This window comes from Hylobates moloch, unplaced genomic scaffold, assembly GCF_009828535.3.
Source record: "Hylobates moloch isolate HMO894 unplaced genomic scaffold, HMol_V3 SCAFFOLD_7, whole genome shotgun sequence".
Classification (NCBI taxonomy): domain Eukaryota; kingdom Metazoa; phylum Chordata; class Mammalia; order Primates; family Hylobatidae; genus Hylobates; species Hylobates moloch.
In genome coordinates, this window is record NW_026652282.1 from 49,122,814 (window position 1) to 49,147,327 (window position 24,514).

The window sequence follows — 24,514 nt, forward strand, 5'->3', positions numbered from 1 at the left end:
TTCTGTGCCAATTTGTACCTGAATTTGAGACCTACATCTACTTTGTGCCTGTGATGAGTGAAATAGGGCTTGGAAGGACAGCTGAAGGACTAAAAAGATACTTCCAGATTTTAAAATTAGGAGGCTGAATGTTTTTTATAAATAGAGGATATTCAATACTCAGTCCTCAAGTAGAGGATATCAGTATACTCTATTTTTTTAGAAATAGAAGATATTGTTTGATTAAAGCAGCTGTGTTGCTTTGGTTAATTTAAGATGATGAAAAATTGAATCTTGAATTTTAATGGCTCATTTGTATTCCTAAATAAATCTTCCTAGGAGTTCTCTCTTGAACTTCTAATTAGGAGATAGCATACACACAGTTTTATAATTTAGGAAAATGGGGCCTCTATTCATCTGAGGTCCCACACACACAGCTGTACTCAGCCGTTGTACTAAACATGCTCTTTTGTACCTCCATGTTTATTTATACTTCATTAATTTCAATTTCTAAGGGAATTGGATTATGGAAACTTTTTTGGTTTATATCTGCAGGTGGGTGCTACCAAATACAGCCATGAAGAAAAAGGTAAGACGTGTTAGATACGTCAAAACCATGAAGGTAAAGGTAAGAAGTTGATATTCGGGAACTTTGTGACATATATACACCATCTTTTCTGGACTATTGCAGGAGCCTTCTGTGTGGTCTGTCTGACTCTCTTCTCCTTGTATGCTATCAGATTTAATTTTTCTAATATGAAAATCTGACTGAGTCATCTACATACTTAAGAACGTTTAGTAACTTCTTTAAGCCCATGGAATAAAATCCAAATGATTTCATGGCCCTTTAAAATCTGTTCCTGACCAAACCCTCTGCCACTCTTATGCACCCTATCACAGCCATACGGAATTTATTGTTCTCCAGATTTACAAATTAATTTGCACTTTGTGTAAGCCATATACCACACACCATATAGGCCTCTGTCTGCACATTTATTTTAACCTAACTCAAATGTTACCACTATAAGGTCTTATTGAGTTCTTCAGATGGAATTGGACACACCTTCCTTTGTGCTCTCATAGTACTGTGCCCTACGTTGGGGTTTAGGCAGAATTGCTGAGTGCAGCTCAAGCTAATTTCTTAACCTTTTGGGGCTTCAGTTTCCCCATTTGTAAAATGGTAGTAACAATATTAACTGTATCATAAGATTGTTGTGACGTTTAAATTAGTAAATGCCTGTAGAACACTTAGATCAGTACCTAACATGATTAGCCTTGGTAAGTCTTTCATAGGCAATTGAAAGAGGTACATTGTATAAATTAATAACCGAAGGAAATGTACCATATTTAGCCTTAGCTTCATCTAATAATTCAGTTCTGTAACTACAGTTTGCTAAGGGAATGTTCTTGATGAGCCTGTCTGAAGTTGCTTTCATTGAGAATGCCTAAAAATACAGAAATTTCTACATGATTAAGAACAAAAATTAGCTTGATTTAATCATTCTGCATTGTATACATATATCAAAACATCACATTGTACCTCCTAAATATAAAGAATTACTGTTTTTCAATTAGCGCGGTGGCTCACGCTTGTAATCCTAGCACTTTGGGAGGCCGAGGCGGGTGGATCACGAGGTCAGGAGATCGAGACCACGGTAATCCCCTCATCCATCCTGGTGAGGGGGATCCTCTCAAAAAAAAAAAAAAAAAAAAAAAAAAAAATTTTAAAGTACAAAAGCAGACTTTTTGTAGCAACTTTAGACTGGCTCAGCAGTGACATTTCCTTAGTGAGATAAAGTTATATAGCTAAATTTTTAGATTAAATCAAGTCCGAGTGTAGTATATTTTCATCAATACTCCTTATATTAGTAATTAGAAATTAGTAATTAGAAATATCTTGGGACTGAAGCTAGAACATAGGTTCCCTTCATTTGAAAAGCAAGGTAAGGCTGGGCATGGTGGCTCATGCCTGTAATCCCAACACTGTGGGAGGCTGAGGCAGGTGCATCACTTGATGCCAGGAGTTCAAGATCAGCCTGGCCAACATGGCAAAACCCTGTCTGTACTAAATATACAAAAAAAAAAAAAAAAAAAAATAGCCGGACATGATGGTGCATGCCTGTAATCCCAAGCATGGGATGGCTGAGGTGGGGGGCTCAGGTGGGGTGGCTGAGGCATGAGAATCACTTGAACCCAGGAGGCGGAGGTTGCAGTGAGCTGAGATCATGCCACAGCCCTCCAGCCTGGATGATAGAGCGAGACTTGATCTCAAAAAAAAAAGTAAGAAAGAAAAGGAAAGCAAGGTAATTGGAACTATATTTCATAAATTCTGGATTTGAAAGGACTCTCAAAAGTCACTTTACTAAATTCCCTTTTAGTACGAGAGTATACAACATCGTTGACAAGTGCTCTCTTGTGAGATGCTGACACTGACAGGAAGGCTGCTTACCTTCATGAGGCTACCCTTTCCCTTGGACAGTTCTCACTGTCAGATACTCTCTTGCTTTCTATATTTGTTTTGATAACTTGCTTGTTCTTTTGATGTACATACTTTGAGCATCTGTTGTATGTTAGGCACTGGAGGTATGAGGGGACTCTCTCTCCCCTTCCAGAGCTCAGAGTCTTCTGAGAGAGAAGGACAGACCTCCCAAAATAAGTAACTGCAATGCATTATAGTCTTTGCAATGAAATAACAGTGCCATGCGAGGACCGAGGTAAGACACTTAAGTCAGCCTAGAGCGTTAGACTCAGAATATCTTCTTGCAAAAATGATTACTGAACCAAGTCTTGAAGGATAACTGCAATTTAGCTGAAGGAAGAAAAGAGAATGGATAGTTTACTGGCAGAGAGTACTGCGTGAAACAATGGCACAGATGCAGGACCTCCCAGAGGGCTGGGAACAATCAGAGGGACTACCAGCAGTTCAATTAAGTGTGGCTGTAAGCTAAAAGTTTCAGGCCAGGAGGGACAGGAGATGAGGGATAAGAAGTAAATAGACTAGATCAAGGAGGGTCTTATATGTAGTCTAAGGACTTCATCCTGCAGGCCATGGGAAGCTTTTGGAAAGAAAAAGGAGGGGCAGTAATAAATGGAATAAGAGCATAGAGGTAAGTGGAAGGGGTGAGATCAAAGGCAGAGGTGGAAAGATTGACCTTGAACAGAAGGAGGAAGAACTTTCAGTTATATTGCAATCCTCTGCTAGGTAATTCAGTTAACAAAACATTGGGTTATGATAGAACAGGGTTTAGTTTCTTCTAAACGTGGTATTTTTCTAACCTGTTTCTGAACATATTAACGGTGCATCTTAATAGCATAAATTCAGTGTAATTCTGTCACCTAAAGGATGTGTGTCCTGTGACAAGTAAGTGCCTGGCTCCTGGAATTCTAAGTATCTCTGCATTCACCCTTGGTTGGGAAGAGTTTAGTTAGTTGTGAGTGTCCGCACCAGGTTGTTGGTACTGTCAGTTCAGGAAAATATCAAATCCAGGAGAGAAGTAGATCCCTTTAGACTTGATTTGCTCTAGATTGCTAACTTTTTTCCTTTCCTTTTCCCTACTTTGTCCTTAGGTGCTGTTGATGGGTAAAAGTGGGTCTGGTAAGACCAGCATGAGGTCTATTATCTTTGCAAATTATATTGCCAGAGACACACGTCGCCTTGGTGCAACAAGTAAGATGTTTTATCTTATTGTAAAGTCAGGTGATCTTAACAATTAATAATCTGCATAACACACTTGGTTGCAGTACCTTGGGGATGCAGAGAGGTTGGGGGATTTGTTATGGAGCATGTTTACCCTTTTTGCATTTGTTTTCAAAGAGGTGTGGCCTAATTCCAGTTACTACTGCTTGCTGTCTTGGGGGAGGTTCTTTTCTTTCTAGGTTTATGAAGTGGATTGCCCTTGTCCAACTTTTTGTTTATCCTGCTATTTCTTAAACAAGCATTGTTTGTTCGTCTTGTGGGGAGAGTGTTTTTAACTCTTATACAAAGGGAAATCCATAGGTATTAACAAGCATAACAGTAAAATATCCTAAGATTTTTTTAAAGCAGTAGTTACACCTTGTCTTCTTTGAAAGGTAAATTACGGTGGTGGGAAGGAAAGAAGTTAACTTGATCTGTACTCTGCTACTTCTTTTCCTGGATACACATAGATGATCTCATTAGAGTTTTGGTTCTGACTTAGGGAATATGTTGTTGCCTTTTATAGTTTGAGTGTTAGTATGTACTAATTGGGCTGCCATGGACAGTGAATGTAGGATCCTGGGAGAGCCCTTCTGTCTCTGGGTTGTACTGCCATTTCATTCTGCAGCATTCAAGCATTTCTGGATTCTGCTTGGTCCTTGATTTTTAGGGAAAGGCCACCCACTACTCTATACAGTTCCTGAAGTTTCAAGAACAACATTTTAAAAACACAGTATGTTTCAGACCGTAGGAAATAAAGGAGAAGGAAACCTCATTTCTGTTCTTATGGTGCTTGGAGTGTAAGTGTAGACTCTCATAATTGGGTCAGCTTTATTGACTAGAAAGCTGTTTCTTGAATGTATATATATATATATATATATATTTTGAGATGGAGTCTTGCGCTCTCTTGCCCATTTTGGAGTGCAGTGGTGCAGTCTTATCTCCTGGGTTCAAGTGATTCTTGTGCTTCAGCCTCACGAATAGCTGGAATTACAGGCACCCGCAACGACGCCCAGCTAATTTTTGTATTTTTACCAGAGACGAGGTTTCACCATGTTGGCCAGGCTGATCTCTAACTCCTGACCTCAAGTGATCTGCCCGCCTCGGCTTCTCAAAGTGCTGGGATTACAGGTGTGAGCCACCGTGCCTGGCCTATTTCAATTTTGAGGATAGTCAGTGTCTCAGTTTGTCCTAGCCATCTCTTGCCTCACAAATCTTTTTTTTTTTTTTTTAGTGAGTTTGTCTGTCGCATGATCTCAGCTCACTGCAGCCTCCACCTCCTGGTTCAAGGGATTCTCCTGCCTCAGCCTCCCAAGTAGCTGGGACTACAGGTGTGTACCACCACATCCAGCTAATTTTTTTTATTTTTAGTAGAGATGGAGTTTCACCATGTTGGCCAAGCTGGTCTCGAACTCCTGACCTCAGGTGATCCGCCTGCCTTGGCCTCCCAAAGTACTGGGACTACAGGTATGAGCCACCATGCCTGGCCATCTTGCCTCACAAATCATGTCTTCCTTAAGTTAAAAATGTCCAGCTCTTCCGTCTATTTCTCATTTGACATATTTTGAAACATTTTTGGGGACTTGTTCAAACTTGTTTACATTTTTCTTATGGTACTGAGAGTTAGATGCAGGTGGAGTCTGATCAGGGCAGAGTGGGCCTATCACATCTCTTATTCTGGACATTACATTGCTGTTAGCACAGTCTAACATGTATCCTCCTTTTTTGGAGTAACTTTCGTTATGAGGAGTCTTACTAAAAAACTCTTTCAAATATGTTCAAATTCCCTTTCAGATATGTTGTTATTAAAACACATACCCTTCTGGCTCTTGTGCAGTTAATATTTTGAACCAAAGAATAAATGCTTACTTCTATTAAATCATTTAGTTTTGTTTGTTTTAGCCTATGATATGTTCCTGTACCCTTTGTTTATTGACTGTGAAATCCAGAAAAAGTCCAATCCTTTTTCCTCATCCATAAAGAAAGGGATTGGATCCTATTTTCATTTTAGCTACTTATTCTCTTATCTGATAGATTAACTATCTTTCCTAACTCTAATATCTGATACATTAGCTATCTTTCCTAACTCCATGGAGTTTGTACATTTGATGAATATCTCATCTAGTTTTCATCTAAGTCATTGATCAAAAGTTTTGGTCAGGATAGTGTCCTGTGGCCTCTATAATTGACATCTGTAGCTCTGGCCTCTGGAAAGTCTACCTGTCCAAACTTCTCTCTGCTTGATTTGATAGATTAAAACTTTTTTTTTCTTTCAAGTTAAATATCTGGGCCTAATTACCCTTATGGTTTCAGTGGATTAGAGGAAGCTAATGGTTATTGAACAACTGTTATTTGTCAGGCTTTTGTGTACTGTTTTATTTACTTTAGTTCTCATGTTAACTTCATTTTTATAGAGAATAAAGAAGGAGGTACAACTGAGAAGTTAATACCACTCAGCTAGGAAGTATCAGAGCTGGAATGTCAATCTATGCTCTTCCTTTATTCCTTATGCCACATTCTATCTAGCTTACCCTGTGCTAACAATTCCTGGCAGACTTATTTTTATTTCTGTTTTAAATTCTGCACACTTTGTTGAAGCACCTTTTTCTAGTCCAATTGCTGTTGCTGTTTTTATATAGCTAATCAGAGTTGACTTATTACCCTGAATCCAGAGAACAGTCTTGCAACCATTTCAGAGCTATTCAAACTGCTTGAAATAGTTTTGACATAACCTAGCAGCCTTATTGTGAACAGAATTTTGCAAATTATATGAACCCTATACATTAAGGCAAACCATTTATTCAGCAAGTACTTTTCTGGAACTTTTTATGTAGCAGGCACAGAGAACGGGACAGAGCTCTTGCCCTTAAGAATATCTCAAGCAGGACCTTTATTACTAATACTTTGTTAGTAATCATTGTATCTCCTTCCAGGTAGTGAAAGTATACTTTAAAATATTACGTTGGTCTTAAGGCTTTAGGATATCATCATTAGCTAGTTTGTCATTGCTAAAGAAATACCTGCGTTCTATTGCTAAACTTACAGACAAGTTCAAAATACATATATAGTGCATTGCTTTTTACTTGATAGTCCTCTTTATGTAGTTGCTGATTTTCTTTAAAAGTAGTAAGAGTACTTTTAAAATATTACATTGATTTTAATGTTTTAGTGTTTTTCTAGTTTCTCATTGCTGAAAATAGTCCAGTTTTATTTTGTTTAACTTAGAGCCTACTGTGTTTTGAAATTTGAAGTAAGAATACATGATGGTGATATTACTAATTTATTAGGGGGCTGCTAAAATGTATTTGTTGGAACAGTAAACTTGTCAATAAAAATGATTATGAAGTATTTTAGTCTTAAACACTGTTGACGGCTCCAAGATTTCCTACCTTCTCAAAATTCTCTGTTCCCTTGGCTTTTATTTAATGCGCTATTACCCTGGTTTTCTTCCATTATCTTTAACCATCCCATCCCTCTTTAAAAAAAATCTTTATCATAGTATTTTCTTCTTTCTGCCCCGTAAGTGTGTGTCATTCCCCAAAGCTCTGTTCTTGGTTCTTTTTAATTGTTCTTGTGATAATAGGGTAGGAAGACTAGGAGAGCTAGAGAGCCATATATGGAAGACATGAGACTAAAGACGGAAGCAGGAAGTGGGTGGTTAGATCATAAAATGTCTTGTAAGCCAAGTTAGATAGTAGGAACTGAGCGTAGAGAGAGTTTTAAACAGAAGAGCGATATTTTACAGGTCCCAGGGATTAGGGAAAATGTTAAAAAAAAAAAAAAAAAAAGAAAAGCAACATGAGCAGATTTATATTTTATTATTTTTAATTTTCAGTTTTAATTACAAAAGTAGTACTTGTGAAAAATTCAAACATTACAGACGTGTAAAAAGCCTCTTTTCTCCCTCACTCTCAGGCCTGCTTCCTAGGGACAACCACAATTAGTAGTTTTGAGGTTATCCTGCTGGCCCTTTCTTTTCTGGGTGTATACAATCGTGCATATGCAGAGAGACGTGGTTTTTTTCTTTTAAAGAAGGATAAAAATCTGCATTTTGGAGAGAGATCACTCTATCTGTAATATGGAGGATAGATTGGAGGGAGGCAAGGCTAGAAACAGGTTGATAAGTTAGGAAACTATTTTAATAGACCAGGTGAGAGATGATGGGGGCTTGATTTGGGCTAGGGTGATGATAGTGGATATGGTGAGAAGCAAATGGATTTGAGACCTGTTTAAGAGATAGAGTCAGCCGGGCTTTCTGGTAGATTTAGGGAGAATGATGAGGAAAAAAGTGGACTGAAGGATGAAACTGAGGTTTTGGCTTAGGCAACTGGTTGAATTCACTAAGATAGAGAAGACTGAAAGAGGAATAGATTTTGTAGGAAGAAAGGGGAGATGATGAGTTACATATACTTGGATACATTGAGTTTGGGATACTTGTGGTTTATTCAAATGGAGATTTGTAATATATGTCAGAAAGGTAGGAGAGAAATCTGTCCTAGAGATACCTGTTTCTGAGTCGTCATTGTCCAAATGGCAAATAAAATAATAAGAGTAGACTAGCTTGCCTTGGGGAAGGTGGCCAAGGATGGAGTCCTGAAGAACTCCAACATTTAAGGGACAGAAAGAAGAATAGGAATTGTAAGGGAGGATCTGCCAGAGAAGTTGTAGGTATGATAATCAGAGACCAAGAGAAGAGAATTTTTTGAGAAGAGAGTAGTCAACAGTGTCATGCTGCAGAAAGTAAGACAAGGACTAAAAAGTCCACTGGATTTGGTTATGGGGCCATTGGTCGCTTGATGAGAATAATTTCTATGATACGGGAGTAGAAACCTGATTTCTATCCCATGTGCCCCACGTCTAAACAGTCACTGACTCCTGTCACTTCTTTTGTTATTGTCTTTCCCTTTCTCAGTAGCACTTCTTTCCATTTTTTTTTAGTACTAGACCGTATACATAGTCTTCAAATTAATAGCAGTTTGAGCACCTACTCTCTCGTAGACTCTGTTGGAAATACAAAGACATGTAAGATATGATTCCTTTTCCAAGGAGGGGGAAGTAAAGGGGAGAAGGGAAGTAGTTTGAGCACCTACTACGTGCCAGGCACTTTATGTATGATAATTCATTGAATCCTCATAGTAATCCTGTGAGGTCAGTGCTGTGCCCCGCCCCCCCCCTTTCTTTTTTAATAGAAGAGGAAACTAATACTCAGAGCTTAAGTGACTTGCCCAAGGTCACACAGACAGGTACAGCTGATATTTGAATGAAGATTTGTTCGATTCCAAAGCCTGTGCTTTTTAAAATAATGCTCTGCTGCTTGTGATGTAGTTTATAAGAAGATAAAATTGCACAAAAGTTAGATAGCAGTCAATTTAAGCAACAGCTTTGAGATAGTCATAGGAGAAATATCACTGTGTGATATGATAATTCCTAGACTTTGATAAATTTTCAGGATAAAATCTTTCATTATTACTCCTTGGGGTTTTTAGTGCCTGGCAGAGAGTAGATGCTTAATAAGTGTTTGAATGAATTCAGAGGGAGAGATGACGGTAAGTAGGGGTAGCCAGGCAGGGCTTTTAGAGGAGGTGGGATTTAGGCTGGCTCTTAAAAGATGAATATATTTTGAAAGAAAGATGGGGAGGGCTTTCCAGGCAGATGAACAGAATAGGTGAAGAACAGAGGGGAGGGAAGTGTAACTCAGAGGTCGCAAACAGGCAGCCTATATCCTGGATAAGGCCTGTAGATGTGTTTTGTTTGGCCCATGTGATGTTTTCTAAAAATGGGAATTAGTTATCAACATGTAAAAGTTTTCATAAAAATGTGGATTTGCCACTACTGCTGAAAAACATAAAGATCTGGTAACCCAGAGCCCCCATTCCTGCATGGCAAATGAACCAGAGCTGAGTAACTGCTGCTCACTCTACTATCTCATTGGGTAGATGTTTACACTCCATATGTGGCCAACTTTGCTCATATACGGTTACTGGCCTGGCCCCTGTTAGCAAGTTTGCGACCCCTGGTGTAAAGTATTTTGGGGGTTGGGGAGGTAGTGGGGTTTGGGAGGACTGTGAATAAACCAAATTGGGCTGGAGTGAAAGGCTTTATTAATGTGGATCATTGGGGAATGTATAGGTAGATTGGAAGCCAAATTGTGAAGGACCTTGAATGCCTCCCCATAGGCATGGAGGAGCCATTGAAAGTGTTTTGAATGGGGAGTGACATGTTCAAAGTAGTGTTAAGAAGATGAGCCTGGCAGTAGCCTGTAGGATGAAGTAAAATTGAGTAAGGCTTTTTGGTGGGGAGGTCAGTTATGGAGCTATTGTAGTAGTGTAGACATGAGATGATAAGGGACTTCCTTAATGTTTGTGGTGGGTTATAAAATAAGGAATGGATTTGAGAGAGATTACAAAGGATTAGCAATGTACTGAATGTGGATAGAGGAGTCAAAAGTGGGAAAAAGTTAGGGTCATTAACTGGAAAGGAAATCAATAGCAGGAGTTCATTTGGTTATGTTTTATGTTTGCTTTTTGTTACTGTTTTTTTTTAAATTTTGTGTGTATGTGAGGTTGGTGGGGGCAAGTGGGACAGGGAAGACTGATTATATGGTATATATCTATTACATGTTGAAATTTTAACAGTATTATAATTGGAGATTGTTTCTGCTCTAAGTATTAATCTAAAAAGTAAAATGACTTACATGAGAGCCAGTTCTGTAGCTCAGGGTAGTTTAGGTGCCTACCTTGCCACTAAACCGCACTACTCAGCTGAAAATCACCTTCTTGTTGTGGCTTTGAGCATTTCACTCCACTTTGGTCCTTCTAAATTTCATGGGTTAGTGCTTTGCTTATTTTGAATTTCACTTCACCTGCTATAATTACTAGATTTGTCATATTTGTCTTCCAGTTGATGTAGAACATTCTCATGTTCGATTTCTGGGAAACCTGGTGTTGAACCTGTGGGATTGTGGTGGGTAAGTACCATCTGCTTACTTGTTTGTGAAGCTGATGTCAGTAATCATGGCATCTAGTATATCAGCATGGCGAGTACACCTAGAGTAACTATCATTTGTAATAGATTGTATAGAAATTACTTTAAAATTGACACTTGAGTCAATAAACATCTCTGACTTTTATGGAGTTGTGAAAATGCCCTCTGTATGTGACGTGTTTAAATAGCACTAATCCAAGCTCCATCTAGGTATCTGTAGTTTGGGATAGATTATCCCCTTTTGTGGAGGAATAAATTAGGTTTCTGTCTCAGGCAGCCTGACACCAGTGCTGAGCTCTTAGCTGTCACACCATACTACTTTGTTCTTAGTTATAATATGTCAGTAATTTTCTCCAGGTAGTCTCAATACTGTAGATCAGACACTGAGTAACATTCTCTAGCTAAGTTACCTACTTTTTGGAAGAGTAGGAGTTAGCTCTTCCTCTTATGAGCAAAGTATTCACCACATATTCCATCACAAATGTACACACACTGTGGATGTATGCTGGCTATGGTGCATCTCTGTGCTGAAGGAGCAGTGTGCACTGCACAGTGGATAGGAGCATAGGTTTTGGAGTCAGATTGGGGTTTGTACCTCAGCTCTGTTAGCTGTGTTATCTTGGGTAAATCATTTAAACTCTCTGAGCCACAGTTTCTTCATCTGTACAGTAGTGAAGGCAATGGTACCAGCTCATAGGGTTGTTTTGATGATTTAGTAAGATAATTTATACAAAGTTGCATAGCAGAGTGCCTCACAAAATACATAGATATTGTTAGCTCAGTGTATCTCCGCTCTTAGTATAGAGCCAGCCATAGGGTGGGTGCTCAGTGAATATTTGTTGAAAGAATAATGCAATAGCTAAATACTCTTTAAGAAAATGACTCCATTCCTGCTAGCAGATGGATCACTTAACATCCTAGCACATATCTCCATACAAATCCTTCCTCATTATCATTGGTTCTAATTTTCTAATCTGTGTTAAGACATTAGTCCCAAGTCCCTTGCTTTTAGGCACTAAGATGTGATGATCTTCAGTTTTACAGATAAGGCAACTGAAGTCCAGGGAGATTATGATTCTGCTGAGTTCACACAGCTAATTAATAGCAAAGTGCAGGACTAGAACCTAGGTTCCTGACTTTTTTCTCCTACTACTGGGTGCTATTGTTTTCTGTTGGCCAAGTGGTAATTGAGAACTTCCTGGAAAGCAGCACTTAGCCTAACGAGCAAAGAGCAACATTCTGTTAAAAAGTTACCATTGGAGTCATTTTAATATAGTTTAGAATATTTGACTATTGAGTTATTCATTCAGCAAATTTCCATTGAGTACATAACACTCTATTAGAAGCTGGGAAACAATGAAGAATAGTAACAGACGTGGAACTTGCTGTCTAGGGAAGTGAATGGTATTAATGAAAAACTCACAAACAAGTGTAATAACTTGTGGTAAATGTTAGAAGTAAGAGGAATGTATTAATATAAGAGCCTATGCTTAGTGGGTTGACCTGTCAGGAGGCCATGGGTAGTTTCTGTGAGGAAATATGGATTGAACTTAAATCTAAAGAGACAAGCAGGAGTTAACTAGATGAGGTGGTGGGGGGTAGCATCTGAGACAGAGTGAACAGCATGTGTAAAGGCCACATAGTGGATAAACCATGTGCCACTTGAGGAATTGAGAAAAAGTCAGTGTGTTTAGAACACAAGGAGAGGGGCAGAGAAATGGATCTGGTACAGGAGAATCAATGGGACCTGGTAAGAAACAGAAAAGGGGCTGCACCAAATGGTTGACATGCTTTGCAAACTTCTTTTGTTGGCTCAAGTTGTGGCTCAAGAGGTGAGAAGGTAAGGCCAGACTTATTTGTTATGATTTGCCCTTTAAATTGAAGCCTTAAGATTATCTTTCACATTGATCAAGCCAACAAAAATAGGTTATAAGGAGGAGTGATTGAATTGAGGATTTGCTTACTATATATATATATATATTTTGTCTATCAGGCAAGACACCTTCATGGAAAATTATTTCACTAGCCAACGGGACAACATCTTCCGAAATGTGGAGGTTCTGATTTATGTCTTTGATGTGGAGAGCCGCGAACTGGAAAAGGACATGCACTATTACCAGTCATGCCTGGAGGCCATTCTGCAGAATTCTCCAGATGCCAAAATATTTTGCTTGGTACACAAAATGGATCTGGTACAGGAGGATCAACGGGACCTGGTAAGAAACAGAAAAAGTGCTGCACCAAATGCTTGACATGCTTTGCAAACTTACTTTGTAGAGGTATAGGTAAATTTATACCATTTTTTTCAGGAATAAAAAGTCAGCAGAAGTTTTCAAAGTAAAGTTTTGTCATTTACTTTAACTAAACACTCTTTTAAACACATTTTCAATAAGGGAAAGATTTATTAGTAAATAATTTTCAGAATTAGGCAAGGAATCTGTCCAAGTGATCTCACTAAGCAGCATTTATTTATTTTTAAAATATATTTGCTGCCCCAGTTTTATTGTCCTTCAAAGCAGGGAGATAGTGTCAAGGTTAAGACCCACTAGGAGTGAGATGAAGAGAGGTTGCTGCTTTCATTAGATTGACTTAGGAAACTGGTATGTACCAGTTCAAGTGCCAACCACAGTGTGTTAGGCACTATGCCAGGTCCCTTGTAATTTAACTGATTTACTAGATTTCTCTTTTCTGACATGGGAGTTAGTACACACAAATTTAAACCAGAGAAGGCACAGTAGCGGTGATGTCACCAAGATAGTGGAGTAGGAGATAACCAGTCTTCATTCCCCTACAAAAAAACAAATATAGATAGCTATCGACAAACCAAAATAGCCCCGAGAAGGCTCAAAGGCCCATTATAGAAAGACATAGTAAAATGGGTAAACTCCTGCTTAGCTGTGAGACTCCAGGATTGGCAAGTCATATAGTCTAGCTTCAATACAGTCTGTCTAGTTTGCTCAATATAAAATAAGAGGATTGGATTTTAAGGTCTATGCTGAATGGGAAGATCCTCCTCTATTTCTAAGGGTATAAAACTAAGGAAAGCAGTTTTAGGATATGCTGGTCATATAGAGGAATACAGTTTCTCTTTGAGTTGGAGTATAAGAATCTAAGGAAATCCTTTAATGAAAGGATTTTTTGGTAATTGCTGTGGAAAGGAATACTTTTTTATATGACTAGTTACAGGATTGCCTCCACTGTTCTAGTGTTTTGGTATTTATAGGTTAGCTTATAGGCTTTTGATTATTTAGTAGTCTTTTTAGCTCTTTCTCCCTCAACTTCTGTCATTAAGTATTAATTACTATTTAATACCTAATAATATGGTTTTACTTCAGCAGAAAATCATGTATGTAGCTTGGGTCTTGAGTTTGTGAGGTCCTTGTTATTGCTCTTGCTGTTTTATTCTCCTTTGCTTTAAAAATCACTTTATTTCCTAGTCAAAATTGCAGTAAAAAAACTTACAGCATTCCAATAAATGAGCTCCTTTAAACATTTAGAAGTGTTTTATTCACTTGTAATTTTGTGGTTTTTTAAGTATTTTTTATTTATTTTATTATTTCAGTAACTTTATGGTTGTATGTGGTTTTTGGTTACATGGATGAATTTTACTATGGTCACATCTGGGCTTCTAGTGCATTCAACACTTGAATAGTGTACATTATACCCAATAGGTAATTTTTCTTCCCTTAGCCCCCACAACCTCCCCGTTTCTGTGTCTCCAGTGTCCATTACACCACTCTGTATGCTTTTGTGTACCCATAGCTTAGCTCCTACTTACAAGTGAGAATGTGCAGGATTTGGTTTTCCATTCCTGAGTTATAAACAAGAGATAGTTTGACTTCCTTTTTTCAATTTGGATCCCCTTTATTTCTTTCTCTTGCCTGATTGCTCTGGCTAGGACTTCTAGTACTATGTTGAATAGAAGTGGTGAAAGTGGATATAATTGTCTTTTTCCAGTTCTTAGGGGGAATGCTTTAAACTTATCTCCATTCATTTTGATGTTGGCTGTGGGTTTCTCATAAAGGGCTCTTACTATTTTGAGGTATGTTTCTTCTGTGCCTAGTTTGTTGGAGGCTTTTTATCATAAGGGGATGCTGGGTTTTATTGAATGCTTTTTCTGCATCTATTAAGATGATCATATGGTTTTTGTTTCTAATTCTGTTTATATAGCAAATCACATTTATTGACTTGTGTATATTGAACCATGCTTGCATCCTTGGGATGAAGCCCACTTGATCTTGGTGAATGATCTCTTTGATATGCTGGTAGATTAGGTTTGCTAATATTTAGTTGAAGATTTTTGCATTTATGTTCATTGAGTGTATTGATTTGCAGCTTTCTTTTTTTGTTATGTCCTTTCGTGGCTTTGGTGTTAGGATGACACTGGCTTTGTAGAATGAGTTAAGGAGGATTCCCTCATTCTCAATCTTTTGGGACAGTTTCAGTTGGATTGGCATCAGTTCTTTGAATGTCTCATAGAACTTGGCTATGAATCTGTCTCGTCCTGGGTTTTTTTTTTTTTTAGTTGGGAAATTTTGGTGTTTTTTTTTTTTTTTTGAGATGGAGTCTCGCTCTGTCGCCCAGGCTGGAGTGCAAGTGGCACGGTCTCGGCTCACTGCAAGCTCTGCCTCCCAGGTTCACGCCATTCTCCTGCCTCAGCCTCCCGAGTAGCTGGGACCACAGGTGCCCGCCGCCATGCCCAGATAATTTTTTGTATTTTTAGTAGAGACGGGGTTTCACCACGTTAGCCAGGATGGTCTCAATCTCCTGACCTCGTGATCCGCCTGCCTCGGCCTCCCGAAGTGCTGGGATTGCAGGCTTGAGCCACCGTGCCTGGCCGGGTTTTTTTTTTTTTATTATTATTATTACTGATTACGTCTCAGTAATTGTTAGTGCTCTGTTCAGGATTTCTATTTTTTTTCCTGATTCAAGCTTGTGTGGTTGTATATTTCCAAGAATTTATCCATTTCCTTTAGATTTTGTACTTTGAGTGCATAGAAGTGTTCATAGTAGTCTCAGTCATCCTTTGTATTTCTGTGTTATCAGTATGATGTTTCCATTTTCATTTCTGATAGAGCTTATTTGAATCTTCTTTTCTTGCTTTATCTAGCTAGTGGTTTATTAATTTAGTTTATCTTTTCAAAGAACCAACTTTTTGTTTCATTGACCATTGTATTTTTTTAATTTATTTTCAATTTTCTTGAGTTCTACTCTAATCTTTGTTATTTCTTATTTCTTTTCTTCTGCTAGCTTTGGGTTTGGCTTGTTCTTGTTTCTCCAGTTCCTTGAGGTGTGATGTTAGGTTGTAAATTTGTGATCTTTTTGTCCTTTTGATGTAGGCATTTAGTGCAATAAACTTTGATCTTACCACTGCTTTTGCTATATCCCAGAGATTTTGATAACTTGTGTCAGTATTTTCATTTCAAAAAATTTTATAATTTCCATCTTGATTTTATTTTTGACCCAAAGATCATTGAAGAATAGACTATTTAATTTCCATATATGTGTATGGTTTTGAGAATTCCTCTTGGAATTGATTTCTGGTTTTATTCTGCTTTGGGCTGATTCAATACTTGATATGATTTTAATTTTTTAAAATTTATTAAGACTTGTTTTGTGGCCTGGCATATGGTCTATCTTGAAAAAGTTCCACATGCTGACAATAAGAATGTATATTCTGCAGTTTCTGGGTAGAATGTTCTGTAAATGTCTGTTAAATCTACTTGTTCTAGAGTCCAGTTTAAGTCCAGTGTTTGTTTGTTGACTTTCTGCCACAGTGATCTATCCAGTGCTGTCCATGGGGTGTTGTAGTCCTCCACTATAATTGTATTGCTTTCTATCTCTTTTTCTTAGCTCTAGTAGTTTCTGTTTTTATGAATCTGAGAGCTCTGGAGTTAGGCATGCATATATTTTAGGTTGTTATATCTTCTTGTTGAATTGATTTCTTTATCATTATATAATGACATTTTTTGTCTTTTTTAACTGTTGTTGATTTAAAGTCTGTTTTATCTAAGAATAGTTATTCCTGAGGCAGGCGGATCACGAGGTCAGGAGATCAAGACCATGGTGAAACCCCGTCTCTACTAAAAATACAAAAAATTAGCCGGGCGTGGTGGCGGGCGCCTGTAGTCCCAGCTACTCGGAGAGGCTGAGGCAGGAGAATGGCGTGAACCCGGGAGGCAGAGCTTGCAGTGAGCCGAGATTGCGCCACTGCACTCCAGCCTGGGTGACAATTTTCCTACCCAGGATGTACCTTAAGTCTATAAAATTTTACAATTAATGGCTCTTTGAAGACAGAGTTTTGTTTGTTTTTTTTTCCTTGTGGCATATTTAGACCATTTACATTCAATGTTAATATTGACATGTGATGTACTGTTGCAGTCATTGTGCTGCTACCTAGTTGCTTGGTTTTCTTCAATGTGTTACAGTTTTATAAGTCCTGTGAATTTTTTGCCTTCAAGTGTTTTTATACTGGCGCATATGACCTTTCATTTAGATATTTAGAACTCCTTTTGCATTTCTTATAGGTCTGGTTCTGGGAGACAAATTCCATCAGCATTTGCTTGTCTGGGAGAGATTTCTCTTTCACGTATGAAACTTAGTTTTGATAGATACAGAATTCTTGGCTGACAGTTATTCCGTTTGAGGAGACTAAAGATAGGACTCAATCCCTTTTGGCTTGTAAGGTTTCTGCTGAGAAGTCTGCTGTTAGTCTGATGGGTTTTCCTTTATAAGTTATCCAATGCTTTTGTCTCACTCTTCTTAGAATTCTTTCCTTCATGTTGACTTTAGATAGCCTGATGACTTGGTAATGTCTTTTTTATAATGAATCTTCTAGGAGTTCTTTGAGCTTCTTGTATTTGGATGTCTAAATTTCTAGCAAGACCAGGAAAGTTTTCCTCAAATATTTCCTCAAATGGGTTTTCCAAGCTTTTTGCTTTTTCTTCTCCCTCAAGAACACCTGTGATTCTTAGATTTGGATGTTTTATACCTAAGCCCATATTTACTGGAGACTTTGTTCATTTCTTTTAATTCCTTTTTTAAAATTTTTATCTGATTGTGTTAATTTGAAAGCCTTGTCTTCAAGCTCTGAAATTCTTCTTCTACTTGGTCCAGTTATTTCTTTATGTTGGTTTCTAACTTTCTCTTGGATATCATTTAGCAACCTAATAATTAACATTTTGAATTCTTTATCTGATATTTCAAAGATTTCATTTTGGTTTGGATCCATCACTGGAGAGTTAGTGTGATCTTTTTGGGGGTGTTGTAGAACTGTTTTTGCATGTTGCCAGAATCATTTTTCTGGTTCCTTCTCATCTGGGTAGACAATTTCTTCTTATTATTTTTGAATTTATTTCTGATTTTACTGGGTTTTTAAATGTTTTTCTCCCCTTGAGGATGTGACTTTAATGTGTGTAGTGTATGGTCACCTAGCTTTGGCTCTGGGTGCTTTCAGTGGCAAAGACTGTGTATGAGCTCTTTGGTTTTAGAGAATCTTTGTGCAATGGCTTTCTTAGCTGCTGGTTGTAGTAGCAGTGTGCTGGGTGTGTGAGAAGGCTCACTGTCTCCCATGGGCCAGAATGGCAGAGGTCTCATGAAGCTTATCTCATTTCCCCATGGTGTACATTTTGTTATTTTTGTGAAAAATATACTGGGGAAAAAAATAACAAAGTGCATACCACTGGGGAATGAGATAACCTTCATGAGACCTCTGCCATTGAATAGTTCAGCCTTCATGCTAGTACAGGCACCCACAGGTAAAAACCAGCTGCAGCTGAAGCAGGTGGGTATATGCAGTACCCCATTTGTGGGCAGAAGGCCCAGCCTTGACTGAGCTGGCTGGGGGAGCTCTCAGTGAAATGTACTGAGGTCTTTACAGGGGGGCAGAAGGGAGCCATCTCAGCTCCTCTCCCAGGCCAGCAGGAAAGCCATCTGCTTCCCCATCATGCCCTTGTCCCAGTGTTCTGGATATTCAGATCAGACAAGCACCTCTGTTCATCTGCAGGAATGCTGACATTCCATGTAAAGAGGGGTTGTGACTTTACTTCTTGTGCAAGCCTGAACCCAGAGGGCACTCCTTTTGTGGAGATGTAGTCACCCTGAAGTGCTCTAGAAAGACTGTCTATAGGGACACTCATGCCGAGTTCCTGGAAGAGAAGCCCCAGCTGTATCTGCAAGTGATGGGCAAGGGGGAGAAGTTTCCTTCTCTGGGTCCCTTCATGAGCACTGGAGCTGCCTGACTGCTGGGGTAGAACTGCAGTTTTTCACCACTGAGCATGGCCTTGCACCTGTGCCTCTGCTGAAGGAAACTTCCCACAAGTGGAAACTTCTGGGACTCAAGGCCTGCAGTCTGGTTTCTTTTGTCCCACAGGGTGCTCCCTTGATGTGGTGCACTCCCTGTTCCCATAGGTGTGGCAGTCCTTCAGGGCCAGACTACTGCAAATCCTGCTGCCCATCTGGTCTAGCCACCTTGTGAGGCTTCCACACTCTAAGCTGGTGCTGGGGGAATATGTGCAAGGCATCCGGTGATGTGAAGACAGAAGGATTGAAGGTCCCTGAGCAAAACAAAGTCTCACAATGGGTGCACATCTAGCATGGCACCCACTGCTATAGCTCAGGTCCAGGGGGAAAGTGTGAAGGGACCTTGTGCGAGCAAGGTAATGCCCTTGAGGAGTCCCTAAATCACAACCCACTCTGGTACTTGTGCTCATGAGTGCAAAGAAGTCCTCTTTGAGCTTGGATACCAGCAGTCTGCTGCAAGGGCCAGAGAGGCCAAGAGCACTCCCACCTCCTCTGTCTGCAGATTACTAAGTCTCTGAGGGTTTGATCTCTGCCAGCTTCTTGTTACTTTCTTTTTTCTTTTTGGTGTGTCACAGATTCTTCCACTGAACTCTCTGATAAGCTCCAGCACTCTCCGCTTAACATTCCATTTGGGCTATGATTATTCACCTGTAATTTTGGTTCTTCCTTCTGAGGAGAATTGGTCACTGATGCTTCTTATCAGCCAAGTGGAGAAGCTCTCTGATGCCAAAGGCTGTGGACAGGTCTGCAGGATGTGCAGTGGCTTAGGCTCTGCTCTGAACTTCAGAGGGGGACAATGTTGGGTAGATCTGGACCAAGCTGCCCTGCCTTCTGGTCTCCCAGCAGGTGTAAGCACAAGCTATGATAAGGGTAGCAGGGGAGTGACATAGACTCTGAAAGATTTCCCTGGCTAAAAACAGCCTTAGTGTGATGGCTTTCTCAAGTCCCAGCTATAGTAGTAATGTACTGGGCACATGAATAGGCTCAAGACCTCCTGATTAGCTGGGATGGTGTGGGTAAATGATGTTAGCTGAGGTCATGCAGAAGTTTTCTCCTTCTCAAGTGGTGTGTTATTGTGTCAGCAGATGTAATGGGCTACACCAGTTGGCCTCTAGCCAGGAGGTGGCGTTTGTAGGAGAGAGCCAGTTGTGATGATGGCCATGGGGTTTGTGCCTGGCTTATGATACCCAGGGGAAGAACTTGTGTCTCAGGCGATGGGTAAGGCCATGGAACTCCCAAAAGTCCCTGTCTGTTGTGTTATGCTACCAGGGCAGGTGGTGGGGCAAAACCGGGTTTGGGCTGGGTCAAACAGATTTGCACTCTGGCTTCCCATGTGCAGTGGTCCCAATGGGGCTTGGAGGGCAGTTCCCTGGCCACTAGGGTAATGTTCCAGGGAGAAGCACAACTGACTCTGCTGCACAAAAGAATCCACATTGGGAGAAGGAGTAGCAGGTGTCAGTGAGACCCACCCAACTCCCACACTCTTGACAAGGTGGGTATCACATCCACAGTCTTCTGTTTGCAGCAGCTAGCTGGATCCCAGGCAGTCTATGTTAAGAATGCAAAACTGCCCCAGGCCATAAGCCTTCCTGCTGCCTGAGACAGAAACTATGGCTTTCAGGCCTCACCTCTCCCTGTTTGTTCACGAAGCTGGGGCACTTGGCTACTGCTCCTGTGGCAAGAGCGTACTTCCCACTCGCCCCTCAGTTCTGGCCGAGGGAGTTTGTCCCCACTCGAGAGATTAGACTGCAGATCTCAGTTGGGAGCTTCTCCCATCCTGTGACCACTGCCTGAGTTAGCTGTGAGGTTCCTCTATCAGGAATGGTTTCCTTCTGTCCCCACTGGGGTTTCAGGGTACATGCAAAGTACTTCTCAATACCGCTCTTTTTGGTATACTTCCCACTGCTCACCAAATCAACTCCAGTGCTGGGTAGGGTTAAAGTGCTCCCCTGTGGCCTGGCTTGCTCAGCTTCTCAGTGGGAATGTGTATCAAGGAGACATTCTCTTCCCCCTTTCATGCTCTGGAGACTCACAGTGGTCTGCCTGGCTTATGGTGTAGGTTGCTGCCCACCGCTTCTTTCAAAGTGTCTGAAGCTTCTTTCAGTTTTTCTGTTGAGTTCCTGTGTTCCTTCTTGGATAAAAATTTACACTGTGAATCTCTACACATCACTCTGCTATTTCCAAGCAGGTGAGGCCCGCTAACAAAGCCTTCAGTCTACCATCTTGGAAAAAAAATCACTTTTGATTAATCATCTTATTATTTTCTAAATGCATATATAAAGATTTCCAAAGATAGGTTAATATTCTTCGAGATACTTTAAGCTTAGTTAAGAAAAGTATATTCTTTATTTTATTAAAAATGTAGGCTTAGAAGTTTTAAGGTAAAATGGTTAGTGTACTTCCCTAAATATCCATTTCGGCTAAGATTGGTGCAAAAATAATTATGATTTTGCTGGGCGCGGTGGCTCATGCCTGTAATCCCAACACTTTGGGAGGCTGAGGCGGGCGGATCACAAGGTCAGGAGATTGAGACCATCCTGGCTAATATGGTGAAACCCCGTCTCTACTAAAAATACAAAAAATTAGCTGGGCACGGTGGCGGGTGCCCGTAGTCCCAGCTACTCAGGAGGCTGAGGCAGGAGAATGGCGTGAACCTGGGAGGCGGAGCTTGCAGTGAGCCCAGATAGTGCCACTGCAGTCTGGCCTGGGCGAAAGAGCAAGACTCCATCTCAAAAAATAATAATAATAATTGTGATTTTGAACCATGAATTTTAAATCATTATGATTAGGCTCAAACACATCTTTCTGAATGAAAATAGGAACCATTACAATCAACACATTTTTGCCAACAAGAAACAAATTTGTTTATTCCTGTAGCACAAAAATCCGTGCTTCGGGATTCGACAAACTCTTGGAAAGAATTTTCTGCATCCTGCTGGCTGTGGAAGTATTTTCCCTGCAAAAGGTTGTTGAGATGCTTGAAGTCATAGTTGGTTGGCAAGAGGTAAGGTGAATATGGTGGATGAGGCAAAACTTCATAGCCCAATTTCTTCTACTTTTGAAGTGTTGGTTGTGAAATGTGTGGTCGGGTGTTGTCATGGAGAATTGGGCCCTTTCTGTGACCAGTGCTGGCTGCAGGCGTTGCAGTTTTTGGTGCATCTCGTTGATTTGCTGAGCATATTTATCATATGTAATGGTTCCCCCGGGATTCAGAAAGCTGTAGTGGATCAGACCGGCAGCAGACCAACAAACAGTGACTATGACTTTTTTTGTGCAAGTTTGGCTTTGGGAAGTACTTTGGAGCTTCTTCTTAGTCCATCCACTGAGCCAATTGTCACCAGTTGTTGTATAAAATCCACTTTTCGGTGCACATCCCAATCCAATTGAGAGATCATTTGTTGTTGCATAGGATAAGAGAAGACAACACTTCAAAATCATGAATTTTTTTTTTTTTTTTTTTTGCTCAGCTCATGAGCAAACCTTTTGAGCTTTTTCACCTTTCCAATTTGCTTCAAATGCTGAACAACCGTAGAATGGTCGACGTTGATTTCTTTGGCAACTTCTCGTGTAGTTGTAAGAGGATCAGCTTTGATGATTGCTCTTAATTGATCCTTGTCAGCTTCTGATGGCTAGTCCGTATGCTCTACATCTTCAAGGCTTGTGTCTCCTTTGCAAAACATCTTGAACCACCACTGCACCATACGTTTGTTAGCAGTTCCTGAGCCAAATGCGTTGTTGATGTTGTGAGTTGTCTCCGCTGCTTTACAACCCGTTTTGAATTCGAATAAGAAAATCGCTCAAATTTGCTTTTTGTCTAACATCATTTCCATAGTCTAAAATAAATATAAAATAAACAGCAAGTAATAAGTCATTAGCAAAAAAGCATAAAGCGAGAAATGGACATTAAAATGATGTCTAACATAACCACATTTACTTAAGAATGTATTCCAATGTCAAATGGCAAATTTCAACAATACAAAAACCGCACCTAGTTATTTTCTATCTGTGTATCTTAGGGTTCTCCAGGGAAACAGAACTAACTAATCGTGCGTGTGTGTGTATGTGCGCGTGCATAGAAAGACAGGAAGAGACACACACGCAGAGAGAGGGATATTTATTTTAAGGCCTCCAACTGATTAAATAAGGCCCACTTACATTATAGAGGGTAATCTTTACCCAAAGTCTCCTGGTTTAAATGTTAATCTCATCTGAAAAATCTCATCTGGACTGCTCTTTGACTAAATGTCAGGATACTGTGGCCTAGTCAAGTTAACACATAAAACTAAATATTACAGTCACACCCCTTGTCAACTTGACACTCATACACATCTACTGAAACCATACCTAATCTTCAAATAAAAACACTAACAAGGCCATACTTCCATTTAACACGATGCAGTAATCCTGCATACAACCAAAAATGCAATAATCATTTTCCCAGAAGAGGATGTAAAGTTATTGACTAATGTTTACTCTTCTTTTACATTATAATGTAAAATTAACAATACTTAAATATTATGATATATCATACGATATGTTCATGATAAGGGATTAAAAGGGAAAAAACAGACATTTACTTTATATACATATATACATATTCATAACAAAATCAAACTCATGACAATTGCAATTCTCATTTGTATATCTGGTCACGTGATTTTTAGCTGGTCTTTATAACTGCCTTATTCAGTTCCAGATTACCTTTGCCCACAGCAATCACCTCAGCTTGTTGTATTCTCTGGTGGGGTGACCCAAAGACCATTAGTGGACCTTCCTGAATTGGGCATTGTCATTTTCCATTGAGTTTAATCACAGAGCATGGTATTACTAAGAGATATCCTAAGAGCTCTCCTATATTCCAGAAATACTCTTCTTCCTCATCTCTATTTTGGAGAAGCAATCCAGTTTCCCCATGGTAGTCAGGATCAGTCAGTCCAGTCAGCATAGTAACTTCCTTCTTTGCCTGTTGATTCAGAGGCTTGAGGGACCCAAGGTGGCTGGTTGGCAGTCTTAACTTCCAGTTCAGTGGAATCACTATGTCTCCTGGTAGACACATTTCTGCCTTTGGAACTGAGACCTCTAGGCCAGCAGAGCATAAGGTCACAGGGGCAAGAAACAAAAATTTTGCTAGTGGGTCACTGGAGTGAGTGGTGGCACTCCAGTTTCCACCCCATGAATCCTCACTATAAAATTAAAAGCACCCTTTACTGGAAGCTGATTCAGAGCACATACAGCCTCCTAGAGAACCTTGCCTAGCTCTGCAAAGTGTTGCAACATAGTTGGCACTGTAAATGAGTCTTCAAAAGGCCATTCTAACCAGGTACGATGGCTCATGCTTGTAGTTCTATCTCCTTGGGGGAGGGTAAGGCAAGAGGGTTGCCTAGCCTTGTTGAAATCCAGCCTAGGAACATAGCGAGATGCATCTCTAATTAAAACAAAACAAAAGGCCATTCTGCCATTCTGTCAATCCAGCTGCTTTAGGATGGTGGAGAACATGGTAAGACCAGTGAATTTCATGAGGATGAGCCCATTGCCTCACTTTATTTGCTGTGAAGTGAGTTCCTTGATCAGAAG

General features: G+C 39.8%; 1 protein-coding gene across 5 annotated transcripts in view; it reads left to right on the forward strand.

The window, feature by feature from the left end:
* The window catches only part of RRAGB (Ras related GTP binding B), a 40,123-nt gene that overhangs the window by 1,032 nt on the left and 14,577 nt on the right, over positions 1–24,514 (forward strand). For 2 of the 5 annotated variants that reach the window (XM_032757030.2, XM_032757032.2), the window contains exons 2-6: positions 535–568; positions 3,547–3,646; positions 8,594–8,677; positions 10,556–10,622; positions 12,633–12,855. In XM_032757030.2, coding sequence (XP_032612921.1) covers positions 535–568; positions 3,547–3,646; positions 8,594–8,677; positions 10,556–10,622; positions 12,633–12,855 — 508 coding nt within the window. Of the gene's footprint in view, positions 1–534; positions 608–3,546; positions 3,647–8,593; positions 8,678–10,555; positions 10,623–12,632; positions 12,856–24,514 lie in introns of all 5 variants that reach the window. The other 3 variants (XM_058441589.1, XM_032757031.2, XM_058441590.1) reach the window with 3 other exon arrangements.